At 36.7% G+C, this 11,199-nt stretch overlaps 1 protein-coding gene across 3 annotated transcripts; it reads left to right on the top strand.

Annotated features, from left to right (window-relative positions):
• The first annotated feature begins 279 nt into the window (after positions 1-279).
• Positions 280-2,826, top strand: LOC108760849 (integrator complex subunit 12). 3 transcript variants are annotated; one of them, XM_018507098.1, is made up of 6 exons: positions 280-308; positions 780-1,012; positions 1,242-1,400; positions 1,461-1,826; positions 2,413-2,485; positions 2,559-2,826. In XM_018507098.1, the coding sequence occupies exons 3-6, from the start codon at positions 1,242-1,244 to the stop codon at positions 2,768-2,770; spliced, it is 810 nt and encodes a 269-aa protein (XP_018362600.1). In that variant the 5' UTR covers positions 280-308; positions 780-1,012; the 3' UTR covers positions 2,771-2,826. The 3 variants fall into 3 exon arrangements, with proteins under 3 accessions (XP_018362600.1, XP_018362598.1, XP_018362599.1); XM_018507096.1 differs by having other exon boundaries at positions 1,198-1,400; XM_018507097.1 differs by lacking the exon at positions 280-308 and adding an exon at positions 611-686 and having other exon boundaries at positions 1,198-1,400.
• Positions 2,827-11,199: the final 8,373 nt, after the last annotated feature.

Here is an 11,199-nt window from a genome sequence, read left to right as displayed (position 1 = left end):
CGTCCTCGTCGTCCTCCTCGTCGTCGTCGTGTTCGACGCTGCGCGAGACGATAGAGAGAGAGAGAGAGAGAGAGAGAGAGAGAGAGGGAGAGAGAGAGAAGACGCTTTTGCCCCCCCAGATTTTATTTCTCGCACTCAAATTCGCATTCACGAATCGAAGCTTCGCCAGATCTACTCTGGAATCTTCTCAAATCATCTGGAATGCGTGCAGGGGGGCAGTCGGGCTTGCGTGGCGATTGGTGGCGATTGGTGGCGATGCAGGCGATGCACTCTGCATTCCCCGAGTTCCTGGCGACCGCGACGGATCCGTAGGTGTCGTGCAATTAGTCCCGTACTTCCGGCGGCATTTTCGAATTCTCGTCCACAAGAAAAACTTGCTGATAACGTTTCTTTTGTTATCGATCCAAATCAATCCATCTCGAGCCCGTTTATATTTCTTCCTGAATGCCGATGAATTGATAACTTTCGATCCTAATGTGGTCGAATTTTTTTCGAACGAATTTTATTTTCACGCTTCGAGATGTACATAAACGTATAAATTTAAAACAATTTTGATAACAATTCAAACGATATTCTGACATTCCGTGTTTTCTTGATTTAACGAACACACGGACACAGTCAATCGCGAGTTACGGTTTTACTAATGCGACGAAAGAAGCGCGTTGTTACTTGATAATTATAGGCTGGTTGGCAAATATCTCTAAGTTTTGCTTAATTAAGTCGTCGATTTGTACCGTACATATAAATATTTTTATAATTTGTTTGGTTTGTTTTTATAGCTTCATGAAAAGCTCGTCGTTCGAAAAGCGATAACCTACAACGGGATTTTTACTGTACGGAACGGCACGGCAATTGGAAAACAAAAAATGTCAATATTACTGTGTCTGGCTTTATCGCGGAGGTTCTTGGCTTCGGAATCTATGCGAGTGAATTAAACGACGAGCGTACCGCCCATTTCCGTCCGTTAGACAAGATAAATCTCGAGGGCCGTGCAAGGTGAAAACAAAAGAAGGTAAGCTTTACTTTTTTTCGAACGATACTTTTTACGCAGAGGAAAAAGGCGGGTTTCGCGCAATTTCACACTCGCGCAAATTGATATGTAACGAAATATTTATGTTTAATATGTACATAGTTTTTATTCTTGTCGAAGCATAACCTGACTGTCGCCGAGGCTAACTTGAATTAATTTTTATGCAGCAACATAAATTGTACTGAAAGCGAATAACTGAGTTTCTGAAGAGATGACTCAGTTGGAGTTGGATCCTCAATTCACGCAGGGATTGCGACTCCTGTACTCCACCAACAAGGACTCTGCAGAGCAGCTGCGAGCTCTATTAGATGAGGCGATTAAACAGAAGTATGGACCATCCAAAATGCTCTCCAATGTGCTGCACAAGAAGGTATGATTATCCCGTAACATAAAACAAAAATGATTCTAAATTTATCTATTCGTTGTTCAGTACATGATGGAAGAACCAGTGTTGAGCGATCACAGTAGTAGTAGCAGTAAGAAGAGTAAGAGTTCCAGCTCGTCTAAGCATTCAAGTAAATCAAGCAAGAACAGTTCCCCAGTTAATTTGCCAGCGCGTGACACTCCACCAGACATCCTGCAATCGGACGATACGCTGGCGCTGGAAATTCTAGAGGATGATCTTACATGTGTCATTTGCAAGGGAATGGACGTCGGGGCGAGAAATAGGCTCGTGGAATGTCAAGAATGTCATTCTTTGTATCATCAAGAGTGCCATGTTCCACATATCTTAGACTCGCAGATAGATAACGTTCCGAAACAAGTGTGGTACTGTTCTAACTGTTCAAAGTCTCAGGTGTGTGTATTTACCCACATTTACAATTTTTTGAGAATATTTTATATATCATTTCGTTTACTGATGAAAAATCTATTGTTATCATTAATTAATCGCTATTAATGAATTCATGTTAAATTTCAAACAAGATAATTCTATTACTCCCTTGATGTTAATGCAAATTTTTACTGTAAAAATATCCTATTTTCTGACTGTAATTATGTTAAATTATCACAACAGCATGAGAAATTTTTTTTTTGCATTATACGTTAAAATAGTTAATTTTTGATATGTTACTACGTACATTTGATAGATACGTGAAGCACCTATCAAAGATCTCATCAATTTGTAAATATTAGCAGATAACTTTTGATCAATTGTTATAAGATCAGTTTTTGGAAACATGAGGTATATGTAAATTAAATCGTGCATTTATTAATGTGAGATAAAAGAATGGTTTTAAATCAAACATTAATTTAAAACATATGATAAAAATGATTTGTTTTAATATGTATAAAAAAATTACGACTTTTTACTTCTAATATCATAATTCGATATGGCTGCAGTGAGAAAACCGAATTCTTATAATAATTATTATAATTTTTAGGTCTCGAAAGAAAGGAGTTCACCAAAGACTGTAACAGAAAGCAAATCTAAAGAGCAGAAAAAACCGAGCTCAAGTAAGTACAGCATACATTTTTATTAATACATGTGTAAAGTTAGTCACTAAACTAACACTGTTAATCTTCGTAGGTAGTGGAGCTAAGATGACACCAAATATTCATATTATCAGCGCAGATAGAAGACTGAAAGATATGATGAAGAAAGCTAAGCAGGACAAACGTAATACAAGTACTGCCACGAGTTCAAAGAGCTCTTCATCCAATTCCCCTGCATTATCCTCGGCCAAATCTTCTCAGGATAAATCAGGATTATTATATAAAATAAAATCAGGGGTAGAATAAACTGTTTAACTTGTTAAAAAAAAAGATAGCAAACCAATAAGATCGTATATAAGTAATGTAATTAATGCAGGAATAATATGAAATAATTTGTAATTATTTTGTAATTAATTTTGTTAATCTGGGCGAAAGGACAATTTTTATCATTACTTTTTATGAGATACTAGATAGTTCATTGTTAAAGTAGTCGACAAGTAAAATCTGGATTTACCATCCTATATATGCACGACACTAAGAATTTTGATTGGGAAAATATTTTTACTCTAATACACAGCGTACAAGATCTGAAGACACGGTAGTGTCTCGGCGCCAAGACAAGCGCACGTATATTTACATGGAAACGTTTTAAAACGGAGAAGAAAGGTTTTATTGTTACTTTTTATGTATATATTTTCATAAGACCAGAGAAAGTAAGAGTCGCGTCCCCTTATGATAAAGACAGAAAACCTAAATAGACGGTATCACACTAATGTGTATTTATATTGAAGTTTAATCTCGAATTACATTCAATCGATATTAATACAATTGGGCCTTTGTGTATGTCTGAATTTCTTACTGCCTATATAAATACAATTCCATATTATACAATTTATTAATAAATGTACAAACGTGCCATGTAAATTTGTTATCTTTAAGCTTTCGCATTATTATTACAAAAATATTAAGTATGTAGAAAATAATGACATAATATTACTATCGCTAATAATTATTACACACGTAACATCATTCGTAATACAAGTCTGCGTTGATAGTTTTAATGTAAATATACAATAGATCATTTTTTAATACCTTTTTATTGAGATATTTATAAAAGGAAAGCGATAAAATTATATAAACTTCACATATATATCTCAAGATTGCGTATTAATTGTACTATTATATATATATATATTTATATATAGAGCATATACACAATTTTTTCGTCACTGAAATCAACTCGCGTACCACGTACGCTAATTTATTATTGGCGTAACGATACAACATCGACGCCGAAATTGATGTTAGTGTCAAAAATGCACAGTGGAAAACTATAACACACGCGCCAAGTAGGTTCTACTGTATACAAGATATACATGTAAACTTGTGTATCCGCGAATGCGGAGGTGATTTAGTTGCGACATACAAGAACTCCAAATTAACATAACGACTTGCGTAACGACAACTTGACGACTTTTGGACTGGATAGAATATTTTCGAAAAGTTCACGTTTTGCGTATCCATATATTTATAGTAATGATATTTAAATCTTAGTGCATCAACGAGCTGTGATAATTTTGCACGGGCGCTGTTTTATGTGCCCGTATAATTACAATAAATTCTTTACAAAGATTCTCCAGAAGAAAATTTTGAATCTCGGAAGTCCACGAAGGATCAGAGAAGATAACTGTGTACCTTCGAACGAGGTGAAAATTACAAAAGTGAACAAATTTACTAGGTGTTGACCAATGAAATTATAAATCCTAGTAAATTCGCTCACTTTTGTAATATTTATCTCGTTTCAAGATACACATTTGACTTACAGAAGATCGATCATCTTCTTTACATGTCTCTGCGGATATTTGGATGAATGGTTGTAACGACTCAAATTACAGGACACGCTCCACCGTGTCCTAATCGTAGGGCTGATAGCAAGTTTGTACAGCCGAGACTGCGGGTGGGCAAAAATAACGAAGAGATAACGAGATACCAGTCGTTTATAATACCAATATATTTCTTGCGATTTTCGTTTTAAATGCAATTAGTCATTTGTCCCTACGTCCCATCGAGAATTTGGCAAGAATCATTTCGTTCTCTCGAGTGTCACTTAAAATCTACTCGTGCGCGAGATGAGGGGGGGGGGTGGGAGGATGGGTTGAACTACTATGTACAATGAAGGGAAAGAGAGAGAAAGAGAAAAAAAGGACTATTCGTGAGGGGTTGAAATTGCACATACATACACGTACACATGAATACAATATACACGCATATCCGCGCATACAAGTGTAAGAGCATTGTTGCACTTAACTCAATGAACAGAGGGCAGACCCTTCTCCGTAGGTCTTTTAATGGCAATCAAGGTTGATCATTGTAACAAGACGATCAACGTCCCTTTTTTGCAATCTTGAACAATCCACTCCTAAAAAGATGAACATTTTTTCTAGGACGCTAATTTAGAACAAAACAAAGACATAATTGTTCAATATCGTAGTCAATTATTACTTAATGAATTATTACTTAACTATGTGTGCTTTCCAGCAAGAAAGAGGATGCAATCCACTTGGCATTACAAACGTTTCGAAGCATTTGCAGTAGTATCAAGTGACATAGTGGAAGCTCCGTTTAACAGATAAATGTCATAATTGCTATGAAATTCTATAATATGATTGGCCGCGTTCAACAAAATGGTGCTTTTCAGCAAGAAACAAAGTGGGAATTTTCTGTTTAATTACACAAGTCGATACAAATATTCTATCTTTCTTGACATTCAGAGAGTAACAAAGATGGAAAAACGCTTGAACCGACTTGTGTCATTAAATAGAAAACTCCCATCAAATGGAAATCACCTATTGTAAACTGTAACACTGATTATTTCGGCTTCGTTTAACATTGACAAGTAACAAAGATGATTTTGCTGGAAAGCATCCTTTTTTGCTACTGTTGAAAGTTTTTTTCCTCGCGCTGATTGGATTATACTTTTAGCTCTAGAGGAATAGTCCTATCTCAGCGAAGAAAACTTTCAACAGTTGCAAAATAAACATTCAGCTAAACTATTGGTCTTGCCTTTAGTTATTCTGATTCTATCTAAATGAATAAACCAATCATATTAAAGAATTACAACAGCTACAAAACTGCTTTCTCTGCTAAATGCAGCCAGTGTAATACAGTGAATTATTACATTCTTGTTTGCTAATGTTAAAGTTGAAACGATCACTGTGGTGTTACACTGGGATACACTCTATATTACACTGTTTCTTGCTGGGAAAAAATCCATATATTACCCCAGCAATGATTTAAAAAAGATCCAATTGAAATAACGCGCTACTTCAACTGGGGATTTTCCGGAGAATATAAAAGAGAAACGTCCTCAATGGGAAAAATTATCAGGATCATCCCTTCCATCCTCTCTCTTTCTCTCTTTCGTCGAAGCTTAACAAAGAGTTATCTTAACTCGACACACGATGTGTTCAGATTTATCTATATATATACTACGAAGCATGACACACTAATTTCGCCCCCATCGGACGTCACGAATCGCCTCTCTTCTCAGTCTGTTACGTTATTAATTATAAACGTTGAATGCAGAATTGACAAGCTTTTCAGATGGATGGAGTCGACTTCCGATCGTACGGCCCGTTGGGAAGCTCTGCCGCGTGCTTTCCTGCTATTTATTTTAAGACGCTCACACGGTCCTCCACCTTTATAGCCGACGTTTTAATAAAATATTCAGCGGACATCGCGTATAGAGGTGGCGTCAATATTTCACCGTTCGCTCTTCTCCAACACATATATACACACACAAACACATATATATTTGTCCTTTGCTTACTATCCCGTTTATTTTTACCACACGCTCGTAACACACAAGGTGGAAATTAAGAAGCGGTATCTTGACGCGAGAAATGGATAGATAAATGCTGTCGACGTTTTTTCTTTCTTATCCCAACAGCGCGGCAGAGCTGCAAGCACCTGTACGTTCGCAAAGTAATAGGGTGACGTTATATGGATTCTATCGCGCTCGAACGTTGTGCTTGACATATATCTTATATATGCTGCACGAGAGTATTCTCCAACTGAATTTTACGGAAATAAAAACGTCCCGCGCCTGTCGGGAGGCCAACTGGCACCCGATAATAGCGACGAGACATATACGCGGGTGTCTGTTTGTGTATATGTGTGTGTACACACACACACACACACATATATATATATATATATACATACACATGTATACACACACATGAATACATGCGCACGAGCGTGTCTCAATGTACGTCAATCTGTACGACGCAATATATTCGAAAAGACGCAAAGAGGAACGCCCGTATTAACGCTGCACATTTAACGCTAAACGCGCCTACCGTTATGAGCGCATTTAACGACGAACGTGCTATTAGAATAGCGAGAGACACAATCGAACATTCACACACAATTCCACGACGGTCCCTTATAGAAATTCATTACTAGTATTAGCCAATTAATTTAAGTACTCTCTAAAACACTCTTTAAGAGTAAATCTCACTCTAAAGACTGAAATCTGATGGGTTTTTTTTACAATAAGCCATTAGTCTCTCCACTCATATCATACTAGTGACCAGTTAGAATAAGTAGTTATAAATTTTTAGGAAATTTACATCCAGAATAAATCATTATAGACTGTTATGTAACAATATTTCAGTCAATCAGAATAATGGTAGTTTTCAGGGCAAATAACAATACACTATGCGATTAGTCAGTCATAACGTAATCTAAGTTTTAAACAATGAATTACAACTACGGGTAAGTGAGAGTAAATAATGACGCGGTAATCAATGCATCTAAGTTTCAAATAATAAAAAATAGAATTTGGCCATCTCCACGCAGTCACTGATTACTGACTTATTGTTGCTTTATAATACATTACTAACATTACTGACTCGCTTACAACTCGTCTCTGACTTTTACTCTTATTACTAACGGCTTATTGTAGAAAGTCCATCACTCTTAAAGATTGAAAATTGACCACTCTTCTCTAAAACTAGCTTAATTTTCATTCTTTAGAATGAGATTCCACTCCAAAGAATTAGAGAACATTAAAAGTACTTTAACGATGCTTTCAATACTGGAAGTGATTAATTGGCCAGTACTATTATGAAATTTTTATAAGGATCTCTCCTTCGATTTTTCCCGCGATAAGACAACGGGGGAAAAATCTCGCCTCTGTAAACAATTTGGCGGGGCGACTCGAGCCTCTCGCTCTTTAAATGCGAAACATGGCAGTGATAACAAACGAAATCAGAAGGCTGTGTATACAATATCAACAATTTACGAAGGACGTTTGTCACGTGTAGGATTCGGTATATAGCGACGGCAATTCTGTCGTTGTATTTTCTCCGAAACAACGTTAACGGCAGTGCTTGTGTCAATCGGATCATCCGTGACACGCTCGCAACCGCAGCTGATCACAGCTACGATATCCTCACTGCAAAAAAGTCTGGTTGAAAATGAACGAATCAGAAGATTCTGATTATTGTCCATTTCTGTTCTCTAAATTCTTTCAAGTGTAATTTCACTCTAAAGAGTGAAAATTGAGCCAGTCAAAAAGAGACTCAATTTTCAATCCTTAATGTGCATTTCTATCAATATAGATTAATTTTAATCTCAATTTAATTTACTCCTGATCCTTTTTTAATTCTTAGAACTAAAAAAAATGATGAGTTAGTTAAACCGAGATTAAAATTAAACTACATTGATAGAAACTGATATAAGAAAGATTTCATTCTAAAAATTGTACAGAATACCAATGCAAATTAATTTTAATCTTGGTTTAATTTACTTTTATCTTTTTTTAGTTCTAAGAATTAGAAAAATGGCAAATTTTATCGAGATTAAAAAAATTAATCTACATTAGTAGGAAAAGACACATATCACCAAAATTGTGTCAATCTCAACTAGAGAATTCCGGTAGATTTAATCAGAAAATTCACAGATCGTCCATTTTTAACTAAAATTCTAATTAATCCAACCAGACATCTTTCTCAGCGCTTATTTCTTAGTTTGCTCTCCAGTCCACACTCAATTCTCTTATTCACATATACATATATGTATAATATATATAATTCTTAAATATATGTTTGTGTCTTTTTATTAAATAAGTATGACGGCTTATACATCGTTAGTGTGAAGTGGAAACCGAAAAGTTTACGATACTTTCAACGCAGGACGAGCGAGGTGCAAACCCGTCGCACCGTCTCGCCCATGGTACAATTTCAATTGTTCATACAAGAGTACTTTCGTTATCCTGCTCGCGCGGATTTCGATACCGGTTCGAAATTCGTTATTCGAGAAAGAGCTCTATTGTGAATGTCTGCATCCAATCTGCGTGTACCGAACTCGAATGGAAATATAATCGCGTGCGTTTCGCGCGAGTGGTGGAATATACACATAAATATTGTATACTGTACGAGGTGTTGAATTCGGGGTGTTGCAGACGGGAATGATGGCACCTCTGCGAATGTTAAGTTACATACGTAGAAAATGTATACGAAATTACGTTTGCACGATAATCAATGTCGGGGAAACCCGAACCCAACGAAATCTTGGTTAATCCCGTCCGGGGGGGAGAGGGGGAAGACTGAATCAAGCGCGGTACTAAATTCGCTCGCCTCGTGCGAAGTCGGGGGATCTAAGTAAATAATTAACGGCATCGTGTGAAATCGATCGCGACGACCGCTCTTTCTGGCAGGACCCGATAATAGAACTATTACCGCGCATATATCTATTTTCAGGGGCAGCCGAGGCAAGCAAATCTCTCACCACGTTGAAACAGATGGCACACATACATACGTAAGAGACGTATATCCGCGTAAAATCAGAAACAGACACGCGGATACGGTATTTATGCGATCCGATTACAAAGAGAAACGTGTACACGACGAAGTGTAAAAAACTCACAGTTAGCACAGATTGACGTACATCCGCGATCGCGAGCTCCAGTTTTGTTTCTCGTAATATAAAATAAATACGATACACATGTATAATAGAGAGAAAGAGATACAGGTTGTCGAATGGTCGCAAACGCGGGGAGCCTGGGGACCTGGAATTTAATTGAAATTACGACGCGCGGCGTATTAAGTACAAGAGTATGAGCACGTCCCCAGCCTCCCTGGACCTACACCGATGACTCACCGATCAATCTTCGTTGCGCTTCGATTGAACGACGAGTTTTCTACATTGGCTTTGAACGGATCGACAGTTTGTAAAAGTGCACAACTCGAAAAAACTTGGCAGTGTGTGCCGAATACAATAATCTCATTTTCGACCGGTACTACAAAACGCGAAGGTCGTTGAAAGGTCCTTTAAGAGAGAGAGAGAAAAAAAAGACAAAAATGCGAGTTAAAAAAAATTGCCAGTCTTATATTAACTAAAAAGTAAGTCAGATCTTTTGAAGAATACTGTGTGTCGTTGTGCCACGACGAGAGTCTGCTAAAACCTATTGCGACAATAGCACGTAAATCTCGGCCAGAGTACATCAGTGAATACAAAACTTCTTTTCTTCAGCACGATTTCGAAACAGTCTCGCAACACGATTTGATGTAAAAAGGTCCGTTTCGTTTTGCATCTGTTACACTTAATAATCTAGTAATCATAATTAATAGGCAGCATTATATATATAGATAATAGAGAAATAATAATTAATAACCGTCGATAATGTAATAATAATAATAGTAACACAATAATATAATAATACATACAATGGAAGATAAAATTTTAGATGCTCCACAAAATGGCCTTTCTAAAAAATTATTCGCACTTCGTATAGCGGATATAGAGAGACTCAGAAGCAAAACAAGAGATAAAAATAAAACGATTTCTTCGTTCGACATTAGACGATATACGTAGATAGGCCTAGAGTAGACTGAGCTGCTCTTATAACTTTTAACTCTTAAATTTTTGTTAACGTTACTTTAATCGCCTTAATTTAATATTATCTGTTACTCTGTCTCTGAATTATAAGGGTGCGTAACCCCCAACTTATAATACATATAGTCCCTCTCTAACTAGCTCACTACAATCCGTGGAGGTGTGTTGCGCATGATTCTTTGCTTTATATATATATATTTTATGTATATATATATATATATAACATATTAATAATTATATATATATATCATAATGAATATAATAGGCATAGCCACTCGTGTTCGGATCACAGACTACGCGCTGCCGTACGTCGCTCTCGTACAGACAGTCTGGTGGACACTATGGCTTTCTCTCACTTACCATTAGACATGTTACTTTTACTTTATGTTATGTATTCCGTACTTACGTACACACGTATAGATATCAGATCGGCCATAAAATTTACACTTTAAATTTTTTTTCCCTAATAAGTATTTGCACCGATCCACGTCTCGGATCCTCAAAGGAGTCTCGACAGAGAAAATGCTACAACGTTGTAAATACAACGTTGTAAAATAGAGTAGAAAGTTAAAATAACCTAGTATTATATAAGACAACGAAATCTCTCGCTTACACTACGATAACAATAATCACCCGCGAAAAAAGATATCTTATGAATTTAAAAGTTCGTACGAATTCGACGAGAGTCATATACAGGGTCCGCCAAAAGTACCGGCACGGTCTAATAACTTTTGAAAGAATTAAATTTTCAAAAATCACCGAAACGCGTGATTCGATTTTTCAAACAAGCTATCTTTTGAGGGGGGATTTCGGCCCCCCCAACCTCAAGGAGG

Source organism: Trachymyrmex cornetzi, unplaced genomic scaffold, assembly GCF_001594075.2.
Source record: "Trachymyrmex cornetzi isolate Tcor2-1 unplaced genomic scaffold, Tcor1.1 scaffold23, whole genome shotgun sequence".
NCBI lineage: Eukaryota > Metazoa > Arthropoda > Insecta > Hymenoptera > Formicidae > Trachymyrmex > Trachymyrmex cornetzi.
Note: the sequence above shows the minus strand (reverse complement) of the source record. Positions and strands in the feature narration are given on the sequence as shown.

What these genes read in the sequence shown, in the direction of transcription:
- LOC108760849 (XM_018507098.1), top strand. Translation starts at nt 1,242, where the DNA reads ATGACTCAGTTGGAGTTGGATCCTCAATTCACGCAGGGATTGCGACTC. An exon ending in CCAATGTGCTGCACAAGAAG is followed by an intron (nt 1,401 to 1,460) that starts GTATGATTATCC and finishes TTCGTTGTTCAG; the next exon opens with TACATGATGGAAGAACCAGT. An exon ending in CTAACTGTTCAAAGTCTCAG is followed by an intron (nt 1,827 to 2,412) that starts GTGTGTGTATTT and finishes TATAATTTTTAG; the next exon opens with GTCTCGAAAGAAAGGAGTTC.